Source organism: Pseudorca crassidens, chromosome 6 (assembly GCF_039906515.1).
Source record: "Pseudorca crassidens isolate mPseCra1 chromosome 6, mPseCra1.hap1, whole genome shotgun sequence".
In the NCBI taxonomy this organism is placed as follows: Eukaryota; Metazoa; Chordata; class Mammalia; order Artiodactyla; family Delphinidae; genus Pseudorca; species Pseudorca crassidens.
Window position 1 is genome coordinate 60,452,548 of NC_090301.1, and position 26,141 is coordinate 60,478,688.

Below are 26,141 nucleotides of genomic sequence, written 5' to 3' on the forward strand. Positions count from 1 at the left end.
ATCAAGTTTATTGTATCGCAAAATTCAAAATAATTATGTTGTCTTTAAAGAGGATGGCTAGTGGAGATGTTTTACAGGCATCTTAATTGTAACTAAAAAATTTCAGGTGACACTGGAGAGCATGTAAAAGAAAAAGAATGGATGATGAAAGACTAATGTAATGGCAAAATTTTAACAAGCAAATAACTTCTAAGCAGATTTGCTGTGGTTTCTGACCACCTAAAAGGCTATATTTTTCATATGCAAAAATAATGCCACATAGTAGAGTCTGCAAAAGCTCAATTATGATATATTATGTAATAACCTCAAAACAATACATCTAAAACAAAAATCTTGGGCTTTTTCCACTTAAATCTACTTTTCCTATCTTCCCCATCTCAGTGAATAGTACCACTACTGCTTAAGCAATGGGATCCTCCTCGTTCCTCTTTCCCTCATCAATCACATTTAATTCAACAGCAAATGCTACTGGCTCTACCTCCAAAGATATCCTTAACCAGACAACTAAATGCAGTGTGGCCTATAACACTGCAACATTCTGGTCTCCCTTCTTTCACTCTTGCCCCCTACAGTGTGTTCTCTGCACAGCAGCCAGAATCATCTTTTAAAAATATAAACCCTATCATATAACCCCCACCTACTTAAAACCTCCAAAGGCTATCAACTACTCTTACTCCGTATGACCTAGTTTCGCCAACCCCCTTCAACCATCTCCTACCTTTCTCTCCATCACCACAACGACTTAACAACAGTGATCTTTCTGGACAACAAAAATGCCAAGAATGTTCTCATTTCAGGGCCTCTGCATACATTGATCCCTTCAGATTATTACATGGCTGTCTCCTCTTCATTCAGAAACCAGCAAAATGTTTCTTCATACATTAACGTATTTTCATACATATTAATTTGTTTATTTAATATTTGTTCACTGACTGCTCCTCTTGGCAAGAAGGTAAGCTTCATGAGAGCAGTGACTTTGCTTTGTTTGCCACTAGATTCCTGGCATCAAGAACACAGAAGGCATTGTGAAATGAACATTCGCACTGCAAACTGAGAAGAGGCAAGCCCATTCCTCCCACATCTGCTACCCATTCTTTTTGTATAAGGGGAAAAAGAGGTCTCTGCTTGAGCATGTAATTTAAATAAGTGATCTTCGACCATGAAGCAAATAAATAGTCCTACAAAAAGGCATTATAAAAGATGGATTTCTTACTCCTAACACAGTACTTCTAAATGGAGAAAGCTGGTTTTCAAGAATGGAACAATTCGAAGTCAATGCAAATACATAGCTATTTTCACTGCACATAATATTTGAAAGATTCATCAATAACTAAGTCAATTGTTCCTTTGGAAGAAATTCAGCACTGCCAGCCGAAACTTAAAAAAAAAAACAAACAAAAAACCCCAAACCAGCAAACCCCTCAAACAAAAGTGAATTTTGTATAACACAAGAAAAAAAACCCACCACTGCATTTTTTTTTTTTTTTTTTTTTTTTGCAGTACATGGGCCTCTCACTGTGTGGCATCTCCTGTTGTGGAGCACAGGCTCCGGACGCACAGGCTCAGCGGCCATGGCTCACGGGCCCAGCCGCTCCGCGGCATGTGGGATCTTCCTGGACCCGGGCACGAACCCGCGTCCCCTGCATCGGCAGGCAGACTCTCAACCACTGCGCCACCAGGGAAGCCCCCACCACTGCATTTTTAAAGAGTATCTAGCCGGGCTTGAAAGTTTAACAATCTAATAAGAAATATTTGATTATAAAAAGCTCCATTTTACTAAGTCTGTGTTAAATGCTAGTTTATCTAAGATTAAATCTTTTCAAGTACCAAATCACCACAACTACAGTATTATTCAGAATCACTTTTATATCTGCAAATTTTCAAAAATTTCCAAGGGACACAAACCACTGAATAAAACAAATGTTAAGTGCAGTTACGTATTATTTATCTGACAAGCTTAGGCATCTCAAACAGAGTGGGATGGGAACAAAAAAAAGTAAGTGCTCAAAGTATTTCTGACACTGAAGTTTGAATAACGGATATAAGAGACTATTTTAGACCTCTTTATGCTATATATGATTCATGTTACAATTCCATTAAGTTTACTAATATGGTATTTTTTACCCATAAGGGGACTGTTTGCAAGCGGAAAGTCCCTCACACCAGCAGTAAATTGAGATCTAACAGCATAAAAGTATGGAAGCAGGCAAAAATAAATCCACATTGTAAAAAACAGAAATAAAAACTAATAAGCACAAGCGCCTGGGCCCATTTAGAACAGGTCATAAACAGTTCTATAATCACATCTTTTAAGAGGGTATTACTATATATTATGCATACTACGACTAAGTGATTCTTTCCCATGTACAATATGAATCATTTATTGATACTAGTTGTGGGACTTTGGGCAAGTCCTTTACAATAAAAGAAAACCAAACAATAATAATAAGGGGGCAAATCAACAAATGCAAGTAATGAGAGAAGGTTTTACAATAAAAGGGTGGGGCACAAGGTTGGCAAAAGGCTTAAGTCAGAAATTTAAAGTTAGTTAAAGCCTTGAAAAAGTTGGCTTCAATATCTTTAAACAGGAATGCCCAGGAACAGAACAAGTCTAAAATATATAATTTTTTGGGACTTCCCTGGTGGCGCAGTGTTTAAGAATCCGCCTGCCAATGCAGGGGACACGGGTTCTAGCCCTGATCTGGGAAGATTCCACATGCCGTGGAGCATCTAAGCCCGTGCGCCACAACTACTGAGCCTGTGCTCTAGAGCCTGTGCTCTGCAACAAGAGAAGCCACCGCAATGAAGAGTAGCCCGCGCTCGCCTCAACTAGAGAAAGCCCACACGCAGCAACCAAGACCCAAGGCAGCCAAAAAAAGGGAGAAAATGGTAGGAAGAAATAAGTCACCAGTACCAAACAATTTCAAAATCCAGCTAATTTAATCCATATTCCATTAGACCTGGGAATACTGTGGCCTGTGGGTCCATCCTCTGAGCCTGAAGCTCCACCTTCAAAATTGTTCTTCCTTTTTCTTGAAAGGTAGCACATGTTTGCAGCTGAATAGTGTTATCAGCCTGTTTCCTGCCTATAGAACTTTAGAAGTCCATTAGCCTTCCCTCATTCTGTCAGTCCAAACTGGCCGTGTTTCTGCTGATATAACACTCGCGAAAAACCTTGTGGGTAATCTGTGTATACCATGAAGGTTCATGTCAATAGACAAGGCAGTCCTCCACAGATGTTCCCTGAATTCATATCATAGAATTCAATCCCTATTCCTGGCTTTGTTGAGATTACTGAGAACAGTGAGTCACGTGCCTATCTCTTCAGCAAAACAAGATTACTTAGCCATACTCTTGGCTTTCTCCCCACAGCACACTTGCCTGATAATGAATCTTCTAATTTTAGTGTCTTCAGAACAGGCTGAGAATCTCCGAAATCATCAAGTCCTAGATCTTTTTTGCTTAACAGTTCTTCCCTCAATTTCTCTCTTTCCTCTCACATTTTATGAAAAGCAGGAAACCAGGCCAAAGCTTCAATACTTTGTTTGGAAAACTACTCAGCTAAGTATTCAAGTTTATTGCTTACAAGTTCTCCTTTCCACATTAATGCAGGACACAATTCAGCCAGGCTTTCTGGCATTATACAAAAAAGATCTCCTTTACTCCAGTTGCCAATAACATGTTCCTCATTTCCTTCTGGGCCCTCACCAGAGGCACCTTTTACTGGACTGTTACTAGTACTAGAAGGCATTCCTATTTCTATCAACATTCTCTTTTATAATGATATAGTATGTATTCTCTAAGATGATAAAAAAGTTTTCTCTCCCATGGTCCTAAATTTGCTCTGAGTCCTCACCAGCAGTGCCTTTAACATCCATATTTCTACCAACAGTTTGTTCAAGGCAAACTTGCTTTTTCTATCATGTGTCTCAAAATTCTTCCAGTTTCTACCTATTACACATTTCTAAAGACATTTCTACAGTTTTAGTTGTTACAGTAGTATCCCACTCCCTGGTACAAAAATCTGTATTAGTTTCCTATGGCTGCTGTACTAAATTATCACAAACATGGAGGCTTAAAACAACAGAAACGTATTCTCTCACAGTCTAGAGGCAAAATCTAAAATCAATATCACTGAGCTGAAATCAGGGTGTCATCAGGGCCACACTCCCTCCAGAGGCTCTGAAGGAGAATCTGTTCTTTGCCTCTTCCAATTCCTGGTGGCTACTAGTGTTCTCTGGCTTGTGGCCACATTACTCAGCCTCTGTGGTCATGCTGCCTTTGGTGGGGCCATAATTCAGCCTGCCACAGGTGCATATGCTTCATACTCTCTGCCTTTACCCTCTTTTGGTTCATTTGCTTCAAATAGTTTTATAATGTAATCAGCTTAATTATCCATGTTCATAAAGGAATATATATTAGGAAATTTGGGATTAGAAATATGGCAAGAGAAATTTTAATAAGAAAATTGTACATGAAGTAAATGCAGAAAATTTAGCTAGTTCCCTCCATCTTAACTTTGGGGAAAATAAGTACTTTAAATGTTCAAAATAAAAAACTAAAGTTGGTAAATAAAATGCAACTCTGATCAAGTGAAGGGTTTTTTTGGTTTTGTTTTGTTTTGTTTTTGCGGTATGCGGGCCTCTCACTGCTGTGGCCTCTCCCGTTGCGGAGCACAGGCTCCGGACGCGCAGGCTCAGCAGCCATGGCTCACGGGCCTAGCCGCTCCATGGCACATGGGATCCTCCTGGACCGGGACACGAACCTGTGTCCCCTGCATCGGCAGGCGGACTCTCAACCACTGTGCCACCAGGGAAGCCCAAGTGAAGGTTTTTATGGAAAAGGTCCACTCAGGAAACAGATCAGGCTAAGGATCATGATCACAGCGTTAACTGGAATGACAGGCAGACAATCATCTCCATGACTAAATATTAAATATGTGGTTTTAAAGCTGCTATATAACAGATTCTCTCCTCCCTCAAACCTTTACATCTTATAATCTGTTTTATACTCAATTGGAAAACAGTTAAAAATAAATTTATTTCTGTTCTTACCTCTACACAGTCAAAGTTCTCATCAACTTTAGATGCATATTCAACACGGAACATTGTTGACAGGCTACCAGCAATATAATATAACAAGATCTTCAGACCCTTGTAACCAAAAGCAGTTTCACTAAAAGGGGAAAAACAGCAGTAATCTAAGACCCGAAAATGAATCTTTACAAAGTCATGACAAAGTATTAACCCTACATATAAACAAGTTTAACTTCATGGGTAGTTTCGAGATTTTAAACTATACTTATTAAAAACAAATACACAAACGAACCATACTGAATGAAACTGGGCCTCCGCTTTCCTCATTTATAAAGTGAGAGAATAATAACACCTACCTCAAGGATGTTTTATGGGTTAAATGAACAAGTTAATACATGTAAACTGTGTATAATATTGACTGTCACATTGTACAAGTATACTACAGCTACTGTTGCTGCTCTTACTGTTGCTACTACTAGGAGGCATTTCAAATCAGAGACAAGCAATGTCAAATTGATTCCTGGCTAGGCAAGCGGCTAAGATGTAGCCTTAGCCCAGTGCTTCCAACTTACCACTTGCATCCATCACCAACATCCAGAGCTGTTGAAAGTGGTGAGTGATAGTACCTGTCTGATCACACCCCACTTATGAACTCAGAAAGCAGATCTGGAGCTGCTGCTATTTTTTTCCAACCTTGCTCCCCGCTACCCATCTACACCTTGCTATTCCCTTTTTCAGCTTAAAAAAAAGTCTTCTGGGACTTCCCTGGCGGTCCAGTGATTAAGAATCCGCGCTCCCAATGCAGGGGGCATGGGTTCGATCCTTGGTAGGCAGAGATCCTGCACACTGGCCAAAAAAACAATCCAGAATAGGTAAATTTATAAAGACAGAAAGTAGATTAGTGGCTACCCAGGGCTAGGGAGGGTAGGGGAAAGAGGGAACAACTGCTAATTGGTCACAATGGGAATTTTGGTGGGAGTGATGAAAATTGGCAGTGGTGATGACTGCGCAACTCTCAATATGCTAAAACCCATGGAACTTTACACTTTAAAAAGCTGAATTGTAGGGCTTCTCTGGTGGCGCAGTGGTTGAGTCCTCCTGCCGATGCAGGGGACGCGGGTTCGTGCCCCGGTCCGGGAAGATCCCACATGCCGCGGAGCGGCTGGGCCCGTGAACCATGGCCACTGAGCCTGCGCGTCCGGAGCCTGTGCTCCGCAACGGGAGAGGCCACAACAGTGAGAGGCCCGCGTACCACAAAAAAAAAAAAAAAAGCTGAATTGTATGATAGAGGCTTTTTTTTTTTTTTGCGGTACACGGGCCTCTCATTGCTGTGGCCTCTCCCGTTGCGGAGCACAGGCTCCAGACGCGCAGGCCCAGAGGCCATGGCTCAGGGGCCCAGCCGCTCCGCGGCAGGTGGGATCTTCCCGGACCGGGGTACGAACCCGCGTCCCCTGCATCGGCAGGAGGACTCAACCACTGCACCACCAGGGAAGCCCAGAGGGTTTTTTTGGAAGGTGAATACTGAAAGAGTGGTTAAAAGAAGCAGTGTCATTTCCAGATTTCTGTCTAGGCTACCAAAACAAAATATGAGCAGTGTCCATTCTAGGACTCTGAAAATTATATGTAGTAGAAAGGAGTGGCAATGACACTAGGATCAAGATCAATGTCATGGGTCCCAAGATACAGAGTTATCATGATTATGTGATTGTCATCTGCCTACCTTAGAGGAGGGGTATGCAAGCACACCACTTTTAATGACATGCAAAGTGAGTGTGCAAAATGCCATTAGGAAGCAGTACCTGTGAAATTAGATCCTACTCACTAAGGTATTACCATAGGAAGAGATTTTAAATAGCAGTAAGAGGAAGAGAATAAAATAAAAAGCTCCTTAAAGACAGAGATACAAAGAGAAAACATTCTTATTTTTATGGTGTAATAAAACCTGTTTAAAATATGAAAGGCTCAAATTTTGGCACAAATCAATATATAGTAAAATTCAGTTATTAATATTTAAAAGCACATAAAATGCCTAATCTGATGTATTCGTAAGAAATTCTCAAGAAACTTGTTCCATGAAGAGACATTTGTCAATTTAAAAACACATTAAATAAATATGTCCAAAATGTTGAAATACTGCATAGAGAAAATAGCAATAAGAGGGAATATTTTAAATGTCAACTATGTCTAAACACCCTTTCCTACTAAAAAAACCATGGTTCCTTGAGAATATGCCCGACTCCAGAACTAGCAGAGGAAGTACAAGGTGAACGTGGAACACCTTACTGTATCACAAGGTAACATGTCCTCAAAATGATGACGATATATCTAAAGGACTCAAAAAGCCAGTTTGAAAGAGCCACTTGTTGAATCTGTGATAATTTGAGCATCAAATTAATAACAGTAAAAGATTATAACCCATTAATTTAAAAAAAGAATCCCTGAGTCTATTCTGATATAAACAATACACAAGGGGAAGAAGAGAAGCTGTTTTTTATAGCAGAATGCAAACTAATAACTGCTGAAGGTGTGGTAGAGTTAGAAAATCGCCATTTTACAATCATAGTAAAATACTGACATGAATCATTAACAGTTTTAAAACTGCTGAGCGAAAGTTTGATGGGAAACAGGATATTTTCACTCTCAGACTATCTCCCCACAGATTACATATAAATAACAAAGAAAAGCCCAATAACCTTTTAGTGGAGAAACCTGGCAGATACCTCGAAACTTAATGACCCAAGTTAGCTTAACCAACAATGGGACAAACTGACCTCATAGACTTTCTGATATGACACACTGAGAAGGACATATACAACTTCTGTTGTGGTACTACAAAAATATGCATTATCTGAATTTAATCATGAAGAAACAATCAAATGAGTCCAAAATGGTTTATAAAACTAGCCTATTCTCTACAAAAATGTCAGTGCCATGGAAAACAAAGCCTGAAGAACTGTTTCAGACTAAAGGGACTAAAGAGAGATGACAACTAAATGCAATATGTGATTCTAGATTGGATCCAGGATGGGGAAAATGGTTATAAAAGAATTACTAGGAATCAACTGGCAAAGTTTGAAATGTGGATTACATTTTAGAAAACAGTACTGTATCAATGTTAAATTTCCTGAGTTTTGATAATTCTACTATGGTTACTGTCCTTGTTTTTAGGAAATACATACTAAAGAATTTAGGAGTAAGAGAAGATATATCTGCAACCTACTCTCAAATGGTTCAACAACAACCTATCAATATATTTATATAAGAGAATGATTAAAGCAAATATAGCTAAATGTTAATAACTGATGATTGTAGATAAAGGATATACAGAATATTATTCTTGCAACTTACTGTAAATTTGAAATTTTCTTCAAAATCAAAAGTTAAAAAAACAAAAGATGATGGACTATTCTAATAATGTAATGAAGGTATAGGAAATTAAAGAATTGTGCTGAATAGCCCAGGACGTATCTTTAAAGTTGCTTCTGAAAATAAATTTCTCTTAATTGCTTATTTACTTGTCCCAGAATAAACTTAAGCTTTCCAGATTTAGGGGAGTGTTTTCTAAAAGCAGTATAGCAAAATGGTAGGAAAAAAGGAGTAGTTATGAATATGGGCTCTGCAGTCAGACTGACTAAATCTGAACTTCAGCCATTCATAGGTCCTTAGGCAACTATCCAATCCCACCAATGTTAATGTTACAAATGATAATACCATTGCTAAGATTATGAGAATTAAATGAGATAATGCACCTATAGCACTAAATGATAGGTATTATATAGTAGATTGGTGTCTCAATGTAAAAAATGCCATTCTTATATTTTAAAATAAATTACATGAAAAATAACAGTAAAGAAAATAAATTCTCATCTCTAAATTAAAAAAAAATGTTTTTGCCATACTATTTTGACAAATATCTTACTAAGTTACTTACTCATCCCCAAAGAGTTGATGGGTATATTCAGGAAAGAAAGTTCTAATGTCATTCTCAAGATCTTCAGGAAAACGAACTGTTTAAAAGAATAAAAAATATAGAGATATTAACGATATTAAAGATGACAGGTATTTCCAGTTTAAGAATTTCAGTGTAACTAGGATACAGCCAACATTTTTCATACTTAAAATGTCACTTTTCCATTATATGATTTACACTGGATTCTCATGAGGAAAACAAACAATGAAAATCAGAATATTACTTTGAGTGCTTCAGCGTCAAAACCCTACTGATTCTAAGAATTAGAAAACTAGGCATGACAGAGGCATCTGATTTAATTTTTACTTTTCTGGTATGTTTATACACAATGCAAAGAGTAAAAGGAAACAAAACCAAAAAAGCACTTTGAGATGAGAAAAGCTACAGTACAAAGGAAACAAAAACAAAGTGCTGTAAGAAACATTCTGAGAACAAGAACAATCTGAGTTTGATGAAGCTCATAGCATCACATCATTCTTTATGACTGCAAGATGATGATGTTTATGTTGTTCCTAGATTTTTTCCTTTTCTTTTTTGCTATTAAAAGTAACGCTGCAATGACATCCTTAACCGTGCTATACTTTTACAAGTATACATAGAGTAAATTCCTGGCAGTACAAGTGCTGAAAAAAGTACTGAAATATTTTTGCAAACACTGCTTAAGTGCCCTTTAAAATACTGTAAATACACACCAGCAGCTACTTAAACTCCTTTGTTTCTCCCATATCCCTGAGAATACTCTGTACCCTCAACTTTAATTTCTACCAATCCAGGATGGAAATGGGTATCTTGTTATTTTTATTTGCATTTATTATGAGTACTGATATTACTGGACTTCTTCCCAATATAATTTATCTTATGAAGAAAAACTACCAAAAAAACCAAACAAACCCTTAAGCAATTGAAGAATGAAAAGATAACTGCAGATGAAAAGTTTCTAACACTGTCCTTGTAGAGCAGGTCATTCACAGGGTGCCAAAGTTATCAACTAGCAGCTTACTGATTTACAAAAGGAAAGACAATCTTTTCACTCTAGAGATCTGGTGGTCACCATCTTTCCAAGTGATCTCAAACTTAGAATCACTCATTGTGGGACAGACCAACAATATGTGCCTCTTGATTCAATGCAACATAATGCATACAGTATCACCTATGAAGTTTTCTTACTGAAAAATTTTATCCTAGCTCGAATCCAGCTTTATATCTTCCAATTTACAATAGAGAAGGGAACAAATTAAATACCAGCAAAAGGAAATAGACAAATTCAGAATGCAGATTTGTTTAATAATTCTATGTAATGACTTTACTCTGCCTAATAAATCAATGGCATCAGGAGGGAAAAGTTCCATGGGTAGGAGGGACTGTTCTGGATTAAAAGAGATTAAAGAAACACCCAACACAATGCATGATTCTTGAGTGGATTCTGGTTTAAATCTTTTTTTTTTTTTTTAAGCCACTGAAGACTTTCCAGAACAACCAGGGAAACCAGAAAATTTCATGATACCAAAGAATTACCACTAATTTTCTTAGGTGTAATAACTGTGTTGTGGTTATATATGTGCATATTCATATATTAGGACATGTGCTATGAGCAAATTCATGATGTTCAGAAAGCTACTTTCAAATAATTCAGCAAAAATACACACACAATAAAGCATATATGGAAAATGTTAATTGTTAAATCTAGGTATAGGATATACAGGTATAATCCTATTCCCTCAATTTTTCTGTGTTTGCAAATTTTCGTAATGAAAATTGAAAGAAAAAAAGGCCTGGGAAAATACAGCAAAATGCTAAGATTTGAAAAAGCTGAGTGATGGAATCAGAGATATTCATTAGTTGCTTGTAATTTTTGCATGTCTGTAATATTTCATAATAAGAAAATAAAGTAGTCCAATATGTCTAGACTCATTAACCTAAAAATTCCCAACTACTGCATCTTTAATATTTTAAAATGTCTCGAAGTCTCTAGAAATTATTAAAAAATAATTTCAAAAAAAATTAATTTCAAGCTACTGCTTCTAATATGTATAGCACTTTGGTAATGATGGGTAGAGACATGGATAGAGAAAAAGACAAGTAATGAATAGGAAAAGTGTAAGGTTAGTTATGATAACTATTTCTATAAATTGGATTGGCCTTCTTCCAATACCCACTCCTGTCATCCAAATTAGTGAGGTTTTACTATTTTAGCCCACAGAAGATAGGAACTAAAAGAAAAAGTAAAGTGATGAATCTTTTAGTTAAAATGAAGTAAAACTCGGGCTTCCCTGGTGGTGCAGTGGTTGAGAGTCCGCCTGCCGACGCAGGGGATACGGGTTCGTGCCCCGCTCCGGGAAGACCCCACATGCCGTGGAGTGGCGAGGCCCGTGAGCCATGGCCACTGGGCCTGCACGTCCGGTGCCTGTGCTCCGCAACAGGAGTGGCCACAACAGTGAGAGGCCCGCGTACCGCAAAAACACAAACAAACAAAAAACAAACCAAAAAAAACCCCCAAAATGAAGTAAAACTCAAATAGCTTAAGGCAAATATATACTTAAATATTTATTGGCTTGAGCAGATTTGATTAGATTTTAAATATAAGAATCCAAGAGAAACTCTTTAAAACCACTGCTGTGTAGTTAATAAAGGATTCTTTTACTATCCAATAAGTGAAGTTTTTATATCAGTCCTTATCGTGAAACTTGAAATATGAAATTTGTTCACTGTACGACCTTTAACCACACTGGGCAGATTTCTAAAAAGTTGCCTAAAAGTTCCTGGCATTACACATCGAGAAAATACCATGGGTTAAATTTGATAGAGATTAGAATGAAAGTAATCTCCTCAAAAGAGGGTTTTTAAGGTAAAAAGTCCTGGGCCTTAGACAAAAGGAACCAACAATTGGTGCTAGGGGCACAAAGAACGGAGGTTAGTCCTTTTAATAGACAGGACAAATGTGAGTTTTCTATTCTCATTTTAAAAACCCTCAACACTTATACAAATGTAGTAATTACTATGAAAGGGATGAAACCAGATCTCTAAATCTGCCTACTCTGGGCATATCAAATAAACAGAGTTATAAAATATGAGGGCTTCTGTGTCTGGCTGCTTTCACTTAATATGTTGTCACGGTTCATCCATGTTGTAGCATGTGCTAGTAGCTCATTCCCTTCTCGTGGCTGAACATTATTCTACTGTACAGAGGTGCCGTATTTTGTTTATACACTCATCAGTTAACGAACATTTGGGACTATTTGAATAATGCTGCTATGAACGTGTGTGCACAAGTTTTTGTGTGAAAAACATTGTTATTGGATATACATTTAAGGAGCAGTCACACACAAAATAATAATATGTTATTAATAATATTATTAGTTGTCACTTGAACATTTACTGTGTGCCAGGCAATTTGTTAAGGATTTTATAAACATTATTGTAGTTAATCCTTGCAAGAGCTGTACAAGGTAGGTAACATTACTACTTCCATTTTACAGATGAATAATGCAAAAAAGAATAATTTGCTCAAGGTTACAAAGTCGGTAATAGTGAGTTTAAGGCTGACTCAATCTGCATATATATATGTACATGAGAACACATACGAAGTGCTGTTACGTCAGTAAAGCAAGAGAGCAAGCAAGCAAACCAAATATCAAGCAATAGAATGATTAAATAAATTATATAAATGTGAAATGGTTTATATAATCACTAAACATCATGTTACTGAGATATTTGGTGACAGAGAAAAATGTTCACAATGTACCTACAGTTAAGTGAACAGAACATGACACTGTGACCTGAATTTTATAAAAGAGAAATAATATAAGTGAATATATAATTTAAAAAACTAGAAAGAAATATCCCAAATTACAATACTGAAGTAGTTATTCTGGGTGACAGAATTACAGGTTTAATTTTAATTTCTTATATTCTTCAGCACTTTTTAAAATTTCTGCAAAATATACATTATTCCAATAGAGAAACAGACAATATAAAAACTGAAATAATTTAAAATAAGCACTAAAAATTTTCTTTCCAAGAAAAATTATGTCATTCACATCTGTGGAGACAAATGGAAGATCAGGGCCTGGAATACTAAATGGCACCTTATTGCCAACATAGGACCTGCAATGAATTTTCTTTTTGAATATACATCCTATTGTTTCTACTCCTATATATATAGTTCCTGTATTTCCTAGTTCTCCGAATCACTTCTGTAATTTTTGGAGGGACAAAGAAGCATAAAAGAAGATACATTCCATCTCCAGGCTATTGTAAATAGAGCTGCAATGAACATTTTGGTACATGACTCTTTTTGAATTATGGTTTTCTCAGGGTATATGCCCAGTAGTGGGATTGCTGGGTCATATGGTAGTTCTATTTGTAGTTTTTAAAGTGTCCATCATCAGATGAATGGATAAAGAAGATGTGGCACATATATACAATGGAATATTACTCAGCCATGAAAAGAAATGAAATTGAGCTATTTGTAATGAGGTGGATGGACCTAGAGTCTGTCATACAGAGTGAAGTCAGAAAGAGAAAGACAAATACTGTATGCTAACACATATATATGGAATTTAAGGAAAAAAATGTCATGAAGAACCTCGGGGTAAGACAGGAATAAAGACACAGACCTATTAGAGAATGGACTTGAGGATATGGGGAGGGGGAAGGGTAAGCTGTGACAAAGGCAGAGAGTGGCATGGACATATATACACTACCAAATGTAAAATAGATAGCTAGTGGGAAGCAGCCGCATAGCACAGGGAGATCAGCTCGGTGCTTTGTGACCACCTAGAGGGGTGGGATAGGGAGGGTGGGAGGGAGGGAGACCCAAAAGGGAAGAGATATGGGAACATATGTATATGTATAACTGATCCACTTTGTTATAAAGCAGAAACTAACACACCATTGTAAAGCAATTATACTTCAATAAAGATGTAAAAAAAAAAAAAGATACATTCTACATATGTCTTATTAGCCAAAAACAAAATTAAGAAATCACCAATGCATGTTAATCAATTATTAAAGTTTAATTAAATACTTAGGCGTTTAACATATGTACAACCCACTAACAGGTGCTCATATTGCAGATACAATGGGTTCTAGCTCTCAAGCAGCTTCAGAGATGCCACATATTCCCCACTGTATCTAGTTGTACTCTAGACTATAAGTTTATTCATAACCCTGTGTTCTTTAAATAACTGAAATCTTAAGTGCTCTGGCCAACATATATTTTCCTGAGTATACTAAATTCCAGAGCTATGGCAGAAATAACACATGAGCCTAGAACATCTTGTTCCAGAAAGTAATCAAAAAACGAAGTAATCAAATAATAAGGAGGACATGTAAAAAAGACACAGAAGCCAACTTGACCTGGCCTCCCACTGGTCAAGTCAGGGACAAATTGACCACCAAAATAAATGACAGTAACAGGTTATAATTCATTAAATAAAATAGGAAATAAATGAAAGAATTGAAAGTTTAATGAAAAACTGATAGGATGCAATGAAATCTGCACATCACTTCTGTGATAGTCCTAACAAAGATATACAATCTGAAATAAACGATAAGCAAACATGTGCCAAACCCAAATTGAGGGACATTCTACATAATAACTGGCCTGTAATCTTCAAAGTGTTAAGGTCAGGAAAGTAAGAAAAGACTGACAACTGTTCCAGTCTGAAGGAGACAAAAGAGACAGCCTGGAACACTCCTTGAGATATCCTTGAGGTATCTACATGATTCACAGATTCACTTTACTTAGCATCTACTCAAATGTCACCTTAGTTGTAAGACCTGATCACTCTCTATTTTCTCCATAACACATATCACATATCACAATGTGTCATGTATTTAATATGTCTGTTTCTCATAATGAAAATGTAAGTTCAGTGAAAAGAGGGACTGTTTGTATACTGCTCTACCTCTAGTGCCGAGATAAGTGCCTGTCACATAGTACACCTAAATAAGTATTTGCTGAATGGTAGTAAACTTAAAACAAAGATCATCTCAGTAGAACTAACAATACACTGTATTTTTATAATTGGTTATATGGTTTTTTAGTAGAATTTAAAAGAGTATACTGGAGAGTAAGGGATAAAGGAAAACAAAACACACACTACATAGGAAAAGAGGAATGAGAAAGTATAAGGAAGCAACAGAAAAAGATGACAAAAGCAACAAACAATAAATGTAACGGAGATAAACTGGTTAGATTAAAAAAATTTTTACAAATCAAATTCAGTATGTTCTCTATAAATGACATGCCTAAAAGGAATGACAAGTTAAAAGTAAATGGAAGGACAAAAAAATGTAGCCTGTAAAACACAAAACCTGAAAATGCAATCTAAATTGTATTAAGGCAAGAAAAGCATTAAATGGCCTAAGAGGACAATCTCTTCAAAATGATTAAGGTGAATTATTTCAAGCCTTTAAGGAACAAGTATACCTAATGCTTTAAAAACTGCTGAGAGTAGGAATGGTAAAGTGGGAAGGCCATGAGAAATAGTTACAAAGAGTACAAAAGCTGACCTTCACCTTCCCTAAAAAGAAAGCCTTGAGGAGAAAAACACAGACCAAGATCATCTATAAACAATAATGTAAAAATATTTAAAGATAATATAGTCTTCATCAAAACAAAATATCTCGAGGTACTGAAATGCAAGGATGGTTCAAAATCTAAAGATTAAAAAATAAAATTATTTAAATATTATGTTTTACATTGTATATAAGATAGTATAATAAAAATTATTTCCAGGGAAACCAAAATGGCACTCAATAAAGTCTAATATGCATGTTTGAATAAAAACTCTTTGCAAACTGAAAAATACTCTCCAATGTAATAAGCCAGGATCACGTTTAGTGGAGAAATAACAAGAACCATCATCATTAATTTAAGGAAGAGGAATGACGGCTATCATTTTTTAACACTGTTCTGAACGTGCTAGCCAATGCAAATTGAAAAGAGAACAAAGTAAGAGGTATATATAGAAAAGAAAGTGAATTTACTAAAATGTTCAGATGCTATGATTGCATGCTTGAGAAAAACAAAGAAAATCAGCTGAAACCACTCTCCACAACAGTAGAAGAATCCAGTAAGATTATCTGTTTTTAAAATATATTAAAACAACAATGACAACAAAAAATATATTAAAGACAAACAACTCAATGAAAAAATATGCAAAGGATCTGAACAGATACTTCTACAAAGAAGATACACAAGCAGCCAATAAGCACATGTAAATATGCTCAATGTCATCAGTTATTAGGGAAATGCAAATTAAAACTGCAGTAAGATGTCATTTCACACCTACTAGGATGGCTATATATAAAAAAATAATAAGTGCTGACAAGGATGTGGAAAAAGTGAAACTCATACATTGCTGGTGGGAATGTAAAATGGTGTAGCCACTATGGAATATAATTTGGCAATTCCTCAAAAAGCTAAACATAGAATTATCATATGACCCAGCAATTCTGTTCCTAGCTATATGGCAAAAGAACTGAAAACAAGGACAACAGACAACTGTATCTCAATGTTCACGGCAGCATTATTCACAATTGCCAAAAGGAGGAAACAACCCAAGTGTCCATCAACAGATGAATGAATAAACAAAGTGTGGTATACAACAGAATATTATTCAGCCATTAACACAAATGAAGTTCTGATACATGTTACAACATGAAACATTTGCTAAGTAAGTTGAAAATGTTATGCTAAGTAAAATAAGCCAGACACAAAAGGACAAATATCCCACTTAAAAAAATATCTAAAATAGGTAAATTCATAGAGATAGAAAGTAGATTAGAGGTTACCAGGGGCTGGAGGGGAAGGTGAATGGGGAATTACTGCTTAACAGGAATATAGAGTTTCTGTTTGGGGTGATAAAAAAGTTTTGGAAACAGATAGTGGTGATGGCTGCACAACACTGTGAAGGTAGTTAATGCTACCTAATTGTATACCTAAACATAATTAAAGTGACATATAGAAAAAAAGATTCACTCTTTCTACAGTAACCTACCCCCAGAGCACTGGACCCGTGTGGGAAAAGTGTGCCTATCAATCCCTCACACACAAAGTGAAAATAGCTTGCTATGGGAGAAGAATCTTGGGATAAACCTTAGTGGAATTACTGGTATGCAGGCAAGAGTTAAAGTTATCCCATGTATCTAGTACAATGCCTGTCACATGGTAGCTTTCAATAAACATTTCTCCAGAGAAAGTAGAAGGGGAAGGGAAAGAGGGAGATAGGAAGAAAGGTTGTTTTGAGGGAAGCAAATTATTGCTGCTGACTGTAAGGGATTAGACTGACCAAATAACCCAGTCAATTTTAGTTCTGTCAAATATGTATAAAATTTATGTAAACTAGATTTTGATGTGGGAAAAAGATATGTGTTAAGAATTATTTTCCATAGTTCTCCCATACACAATATAGAAAATATAATGGACGAGGAGATCCCATTTATAATAGCAGTAAAATAGATGAAATACCTTGGAATAAACTTAAGAAATGTATATCATCTGTACATAAAATTTAAAACTCCACAGCTAGACATAAAAAAAGACCTGAATAAATAGAAAGATATTCTTGCTATTAGAAAGGAAGATTCAGCAATGTAAAGATGTTGATTCTCCCCATACTAAACTTAAATTTTAACAGGATCTCAATTTAAAAAAAATCAACCAAACACCTCTTTGGAACCTGATAAAATGTCCACCTAGAAGTAGACATTAGAGAAAACTCAGGAAAACTCCTAAAGAAATGAGTGGGACCCAGTCACACCATATACTAATCACAACATTTACTGTAACAGTACACTAATGGCTCAGGGAAAAAAAAAAGGCCCCAGAGTAAACCCAAGAATATATATAATATTTTAGTATGATTAAAAAAGAAATTTTAATTGTTGAAGACAACAAATCAGCAGCTAGATAACTGACTAAACCATCTGGAAAAGTATAAAGCTGGATTCCTACCCTATGCCTCATCAAGATAAAGATTCAAAGGTTTCAATTTAAAAAGAAAAAAAAATCGACAAATTATTAAAAGAAACAATAAATAAATCTTTTCATAATCTTAGAGTAGGAAGGACCTTTTTATAAGACACAGTGAAAACTCATAAAAGAAAAAGAAATTTCCCTAGATAAAAAATGTTAACTTCTACATAACAAACTCACCAAAACTCAAAACAGGGAAAAAAGTACTTGCAACATATTACCAAAGAAGGGCTGATTCTTTTAGAATATAAAGGATATACTTCTCTTAGGATTAAAAATCAATTTTAATTATCAAATCAAAAAATGGTCAAAAACTGTGGGGGAAAAAAACCTCAGAAAATAATGTGTTGGTAAGGATGTGGAGAAATTGGAATTTTTGTGCACTGTTGGTGGGAATGTAAAATGGAGCAGCAACCACTATGGAAAACAGTATGGAGGTTCCTCAAAGAATTAAAAATATAATTACAATATGATACAGCAATCCCACCTCTGGGTATATATCCAAAAGAATTTGAAGCAGGATCTCGAAGAGATATTTGCACACCCCTATTCACAGCAGCATTATTCGCAATAGCCAAGAGATGGAAGCAACTCAAGCGTCCATCAACGGATGAACAGGTAAACAAAACGTGGTGTAAACATGTAATGGAATATTATTCAGCCTTAAAAGGAAGGAATTCCTGCCACGTGCTACATGGATGAATCTTGAGGATATTATGCTAAGTGAAATAAGCCAGTCACAAGAATACAAATACTACATGCTTCCACTTATATGAGGTATCTAAAGTAGTCAAATTCTAGAAACAGAAAGTAAAAAGGTGTTAGCAAGGGGCTAACAGGAGGGGGAAAACAGGGATACAGAGTTTCAATTTTGCAAGATGAGAGGGTTCTGAAGATCAGCTGCACAATAATGTGAGTATAAATGCTAAACACTACAGAACTCTACACTTAAAAATGGTAAAAAATAGTAAATTTTAAGTTATGTGTTTTTCACTACAATTGCAAATTAAAACAAGAAGCTATTTTTCACCCATCACAGGGGCAGGGTGTTCTGCTTTGTTTTTTTTAATGATAATATGCAACACTGACCAGGGTAATAAGTAAAAAGGCAATCTCAAATTCTGGTGTAAGCACAGGTACTTTTTTGGAAGGCAATTTAGCAACGGCTACTAAAGTAGAATATGTTTGTAACCCTTTGACCTAGCACAGTGGTTCTTAAACAGAGACAATTTTACACACAACCCTCAGGAGATGTGACAACGTCAGAAGACCTTTTATTTATTTATTTATTTTTTTGCAGTACGCGGGCTTCTCACTGTTGTGGCCTCTCCCGTTGCGGAGCACAGGCTCCGGACACGCAGGCCCAGCGGCCATGGCTCACAGGCCCAGCTACTCCGCGGCATGTGGGATCTTCCCAGACCGGGGCACGAACCCGTGTCCCCTGCATCGGTAGGCAGACTCTCAACCACTGCGCCACCAGGGAAGCCCCAGAAGACATTTTTGATTGTCACAACTGAAGGAGAATGTTACTGGCATCTAGTTAATAGACAAGGAATGCTGCTAAACATCCTACAAAGTACAGAATAACAAAGAATTATCTAACCCAAAATGTCAATAGTGCTGAAGCTGAAAAACTCTGATCCAGCATTTCAATTTCTAGCCACACACTCTACAGATCACTCACACAAGTGGGTACATACATATGCAACGATATTTACTGGAGAATTACTTTTAATAGCAAAAGAGGAGAAGTACATCTCCCAACAGAGAATACTTAAATAAGTTATGATACAGTCGTACTATACTACATAATTTAAAAGAATGAGGTAGATCTATATATAGTTACAAGGAATGATATTCAAGATACTATTAAGCTAAATAACAAAACAGCCTAACAACAGTATCCTGGTTTTAGAAAATTAATGTATGTACAAGAAAAAAAAACTTAGATCAGTATTATCTTTTTAGTGAGGCATCAGGGCACCATTATCTGTCACTTTCTTTATATTTCTGTTATGTTTGTACTGTTTTAAATAATAATAGCTAACATTTATTGTGAATTTCTAAATCAAATTGTTTAAGCACTTTACTTGTATTTAACCTCATATGTAATCTTTACAACCACTATACAGTAAGTAATATTAACTCCATTTTAAAGATGAGAAACCTAAGGAATGGAAAGTGATGGAACCAGAATTCATGAGCTTATAATTATTTCTTAAATAGCTTTATTGAGTTATAATTTACATCCCATAAACTCAACTGCTTTAAGTGCTTTAAGTGTTGTAGCATGTATCAGACCTTCATCCTTTTTATCGTCAAATAGTATTCCATCACATGGATATACCACACTTTGTTTAACCGCTTACCAGCTGATTGATATCTGGGCTATTTATTTTGGCTATTGTGAATGATGCTGCTGTGAACATTCATGTACAAGTTTTTGTATGGACAAACATTTTCATTTCTCTTGGGTAGATACCTAGGAGTTGAACTGTTGAGTCATATGGCAAATATATATGTTTAACTTTTTAAGAACCTGCCAAACTGTTTTCCAAAGTAATTGCCTCATTTTATGTTCCCATCAGTAACATATGCAAGTTCCCCACATTCTCCCCAACACTTATTTTCTATTATTTTTATAAGCAAATAAGTAAAAGTAAATACTTTTAAGAGGCTGAGACCACTTATACCTGTCACTTTTTGCCACACTGAACTTTCTATATGTAAACTCTGCCATCTCTCAAACACCTACCCACACCATGACATAAACCAAGACTTAATAAAATCTGAATGTGTTCAATAAGTGTAGAAAACTAAACATTAAATTGCAAAAACAATACAATAACTATACAAATGTCTGCAATAAACTGCTCTTACATAAAATTCTACTTCAAATTTAAAAAGAAAGATTATATATACACACACAGTACACACGTAATACTACTTAGAAAAGGCATACATACCTAATTTTAGTTCAATTGCTGTGTTGGTGTTACATTTGTACTCTGCCAGTTTCTTCTCAACTGCACTCTTGTATTCAACCAAAAATTTCTCCATAGCACCAAATCCTAAGAAAAAAGGTTTTTAAAAAGTCTAGGTGGAAGTGGTTTAATTAGTCAAACCTACAAATAGAGTTCTTATTAGAACTGGAATAAAGGTAAGACTTACAACATGCTAACAGATCACAGATCTCCATATACTCCTACATAAATGTACTGAGTATGACTATCTCATCATAAAACAGAAAAAAAATTACTTTTGAGATAGAGGCTTGTGAATTAGACCTGCTTTACATAAATGAGTAAAGCTGATAATTAAAATGACAGACTATTGACATTTCTGAATATTTAATATTAATATAAATTACCTGCTAGGATTTATACCTAAGTAGCCTTTTTAAAAGAAATATAAAAAGGATGCTACTGCTCCGCTAAGAATCAAGGTGAGAATGTCCTTTGATAATTACAGGATAGCATTTTATTTCTAATACTGAAAAAATTCTACCCAGAGTACTTCCAGATCAACTATTAAAAAAACCAACAACAGAAGGCAGGCATACAGGGAACCTACCTCAACATAATAAAGGCCATATATGACAAACCCACAGCCAACATCGTTTTCAATGGTGAAAAACTGAAACCATTTCCTCTAAGATCAGGAACAAGACAAGGCTGCCCACTCTCACCACTATTATCCAACATAGTTTTGGAAGTTTTAGCCAAGGCAATCAGAGAAGAAAAATAAATAAAAGGAATCCAAAGCAGAAAAGAAGAAGTAAAACTGTCACTGTTTGCAGATGATACGATACTATACATAGAGAATCTTAAAGCTGCTACCAGGAAACTCTAATCAATGAATCTGATAAAACAGCAGGATACAAAATTAATGCAGAGAAATCTCTTGCATTCTTATACACTAATGACGAAAAATCTGAAAGAGAAATTAAGGAAACACTTCCATTTACCACTGCAACAAAAAGAATAAAATACCTAAGAATAAACCTACCTAAGGAGACAAAAGACCTGTATGCAGAAAACTATAAGACACTGATGAAGAAATTAAAGACGATACAAACAGATGGAGAGATATACCATGTTCTTGGATTGGAAGAATCAACATTGTGAAAACAACTATACTACCCAAAGCAATCTACAGATCCAGTGTAATCCCTATCAAACTACCAACAGCATTTTTCACAGAATCAGAACAAAAAATTTCACAATTTGTATGGAAACACAAAAGACCCTCAATAGCCAACACAATCTTTAGAAAGAAAAACGGAGCTGGAGGAATCAGACTCCCTGACTTCAGACTATACTACAAAGCTACAGTAATCAAGACAGTATAGTACTGGCACAAAAAACAGAAATATAGATCAGTGGAACAGGAAAGAAAGCCCAGAGATAAACCCATGCACATATGGTCACCTTATCTTTGATAAAGGAGGCAAAAATATACAATGGAGAAAAGACAGCCTCTTCAACAAGTGGTGCTGGGAAAACTGGACAGCTACATGTAAAAGAATGAAATTAGAACATTTCCTAACACCATACACAAAAGTAAACTCAAAATGGATTAAAGACCTAAATGTAAGGCCAGACACTATAAAACTCTTAGAGGAAAACATAGGCAGAACACTCTATGACATAAATCACAGCAAGATCCTTTTTGACCCACCTCCTAGAAAAATGGAAATAAAAACAAAAATAAACAAATGGGACCTAATGAAACTTCAAAGCTTTTGCACCACAAAGGAAATCATAAACAAGACAAAAAGACAACCCTCAGAGTGTGAGAAAATATTTGCAAATGAAGCAACTGAGAAAGGATTAATCTCCCAAATACACAAGCAGCTCATGAATCTTAATATCAAAAAAACAAACAACCGAATACAAAAATGGGCATAAGACCTAAATAGACATTTCTCCAAATAAGACATACAGGTTGCCAACAAACACGTGAAAGGTTGCTCAACATCACTAATCATTAGAGAAATGGAAATCAAAACCACAAGGAGGTATCACCTCACACCAGTCAGAATGGCCATCATCAAAATATCTACAAACAATAAATGCTGGAGAGGGTGTCGGGAAAAGAGAACCCTCTTGCACTGTTGGTGGAATGTAAACTGATACAGCCACTATGGAGAACAGTAGGAAGGTTCCTTAGAAAACTAAAAATAGAACTACCATATGACCCAGCAATCCCACTACTGGGTATATACCCTGAGAAAACCATAATTCAAAAAGAGACATGTACCACAATGTTCATTGCAGCACTATTTACAATAGCCAGGACATGGAAGCATCCTAAGTGTCCATCGACAGAAGAATGGATAAGGAAGATGTGGCACATATATACAATGGAATATTACTCAGCCATAAAGAGAAACAAAATTGAGTTATTTGTAGTGAGGTGGATGGACCTAGAGTAAGTCAGAAAGAGAAAAACAAATACCGTATGCTAACACATATATATGGAATCTAGAAAACTGGTACTGATGGACCTAGTGGAAGGGCAGGAATAAAGATGCAGATGTAGAGAATGGACTTGAGAATGTGGGGTGGGGGAAGGGTAAGCTGGGATGAAGTGAGAGAGTAGCAATGACATATATACACTACCAAATGTAAAACAGATAGCTAGTGGGAAGCAGCTGCATAGCACACGGAGATCAGCTTGGTGCTTTGTGACCACTTAGAGGGGTGGGATACGGAGGGTAGGAGGGAGGTGCAAGAGGGAAGGGATATGGGGATATATGTATACATATAGCTGATTCACTTTGTTATACAGCAGAAACTAACACAACATTGTAAAGCAATTATACTCCAATAAAGATGTTAAAAAAAACTAATAATGCATAGAAAGATTATCTCAGGAAGGATACACAAGAAACTAGTAACCACTGTTACTTCTAGAATAAAGAGAAGGAAAGGGGACAGGGTTAGGAAAGAAAATTTTCACTGTATTAGCAAAATTTTTGTAACCATGTGCATGCAGTCATAGGCTACTGGAATAACAAAATGGTTTTAGTACAACGTGGCTACCCATCAATGTATATAATAATTAACAATGGAAGAAACCATTATGAAGAGAAACTTTCAAGCAAAGATGACAATAAATCTCCTGACAAAATGATCATAAAAATTAGGAAAAATTCAGGGAAAAACGGTCATGAGCAGAAATGAAAAATGGGGTACAATGACATGCCGCAAACTTCAGTAAGCGGTTAAAACACACATATACAGAATGTGGGGAACACTTGAAGCAGTATAGTTTAATGGTTTGGAGTCAGAACTGCTGGATTCAAATCCAGGCTTCACTATTTACTTACTAGATCTGTGAACTAGAGCACATTACTTGGTTTCTCTGACCCTACTGGATAAAAATGGTATAATAGAACCCATCTCAAACATCATCTATAAAAGTGAGATAGTAAAACCCACCTCAAGGCATTTATGTACAATCTAAGCAACAAATCATACATTAGTTTAATCCCCACAATTCTATAAGACAAGTAGATACTTTATCAGCCCTATTTCATATTCAAAAACTCAGTTAGAAAGAGGTTTGGTTGGGCTTCCCTGGTGATGCAGTGGTTAAGGATCCGCCTGCCAATGCAGGGGACAAGGGTTCAACCCCTGGTCCGGGAAGATCCCACATGCCGCGGAGCAACTGAGCCCGTGTGCCACAACTACTGAGCCTGTGCTCTAGAGCCCGCAAACCACAACTACTGGGCCCACATGCCACAACTACTGAAGCCCGCGCACCTCAGAGCCCATGCTCCGCAACAAGAGAAGCCACCACAATGAGAAACCCACACACCGCAATGAAGAGCAGCCCCTCCACTAGCCGCAACTAGAGAAAGCCCACACACAGCAACGAAGACCCAACGCAACCAAAAATAAATAAATAAATTAAAATTTAAAAAAGAAAGAGGTTTTACTCCTTAAAGGGCACCCGATTACTAAACGGTGGGACTGAGATTCGAATTTAGGTGTAATTCTTATAACACTACACCCTGTGCAATACACGTGTCCCCTCTCTTTTATAGTACCAGTGTACCCCCAAATCCGACAGTCTCTATTTGGTAGAAGAGCCTTTCCTTAAACACCTGTAGAGCTCATGCTATAGCCTATGTATCCAGCACATCCATAAAAGTGTACTGAGACTACTATAAAGGCAATGGGGAAAGATAAAAGAAAAAGAAACTGTCCATTACTTCAAAAGATATGTAAATGGATTAAAAAAAGCATATACTCAACCCAAAACAATCTTTATAAACGTACAGAATAATGGCAATTATTAGTTATTAAATGTTGTGAACTGAAGAGACTCAATAAAGAAGAGGTGGATAGAATAAACACAAGAAAATTAAAATAGACACCCCCTAAAAGAGAAGTTTAGATTAAGGAAGAATGCTTCACTGTCTCTCTCTCAAAGGAAATCTAAATAGATCTTAGTAATACTAAAGTGTGAGGCATTAAGGAGACTATTACGGAGTCAATCAAGATTCAAATGAGAGCCCTAGTGCAGGGCAAGACAGCAATGCGCTAGCTCAGAAGTTGACTGTAGTGGAAGGCGAAGAGAGACCTGGAAGAGAAGAGTCTGAGCATTAAAATCAGCTGGCGGGAACAGAACCAGACTAGTGGATGAGGCAGCAGTCGGTAAAGGGAACGAGAAGAAAAACAGGCGTCCAGGCACCTGGCACCTTACAAGCCCAAATCACGACGCTTTCTCCTGGCCTCTTCGGCCCTCCTAAGGGCCGAGTTCCCCGCAAAAGGTGCGGAACCCCGAGCCGTTGGGGGCGGGGGCACGAACCTCGGCGGACAAGGAGCTGAGCTGAGAGTTCCGCGTTTCCAGGCTGAAACAGGCCTTCTAGAAACCAGGCTGCAGCCCGAAAGTTCCAGGCGGGCACTGTCACCACCGTCTCGGCGTTCTTTCCCAAACCTGCCCGCCCCCTCCCCTTGGTAAACTTTTCCCGGGAACTTACCCGCCATTTCCGAGCTGCGAGCACCCGCGGCCGAGGAAGGACGAATCAACCCGCGCGCTCCCTAGCCGGAAGTGAGCACACTTTCTGACGCATTTCCCCCGCCCACCCCTGGGCTGGTGCTGGCCAATGAGAGGAGGGGGTTCGAGGCGCGGGGTGGTG

General features: G+C 36.9%; 2 protein-coding genes across 3 annotated transcripts in view; one reads left to right on the top strand and one right to left on the bottom strand.

Moving 5' to 3' along the window:
• HAT1 (histone acetyltransferase 1) overlaps nt 1-26,101 on the bottom strand; it is a 51,262-nt gene extending 25,161 nt beyond the window's left edge. The window contains exons 1-4 of one of the 2 annotated variants that reach the window (XM_067741534.1): nt 25,983-26,101; nt 20,956-21,060; nt 8,968-9,043; nt 5,055-5,175 (exon numbers count right to left, since the gene is read on the bottom strand). In XM_067741534.1, coding sequence (XP_067597635.1) covers nt 5,055-5,175; nt 8,968-9,043; nt 20,956-21,060; nt 25,983-25,989 — 309 coding nt within the window. In that variant the 5' untranslated portion in view covers nt 25,990-26,101. The other variant, XM_067741535.1, reaches the window with a different exon arrangement.
• The window catches only part of SLC25A12 (solute carrier family 25 member 12), a 180,323-nt gene that overhangs the window by 41,383 nt on the left and 112,799 nt on the right, over nt 1-26,141 (top strand). The gene's annotated exons all lie outside the window — the stretch shown is intronic.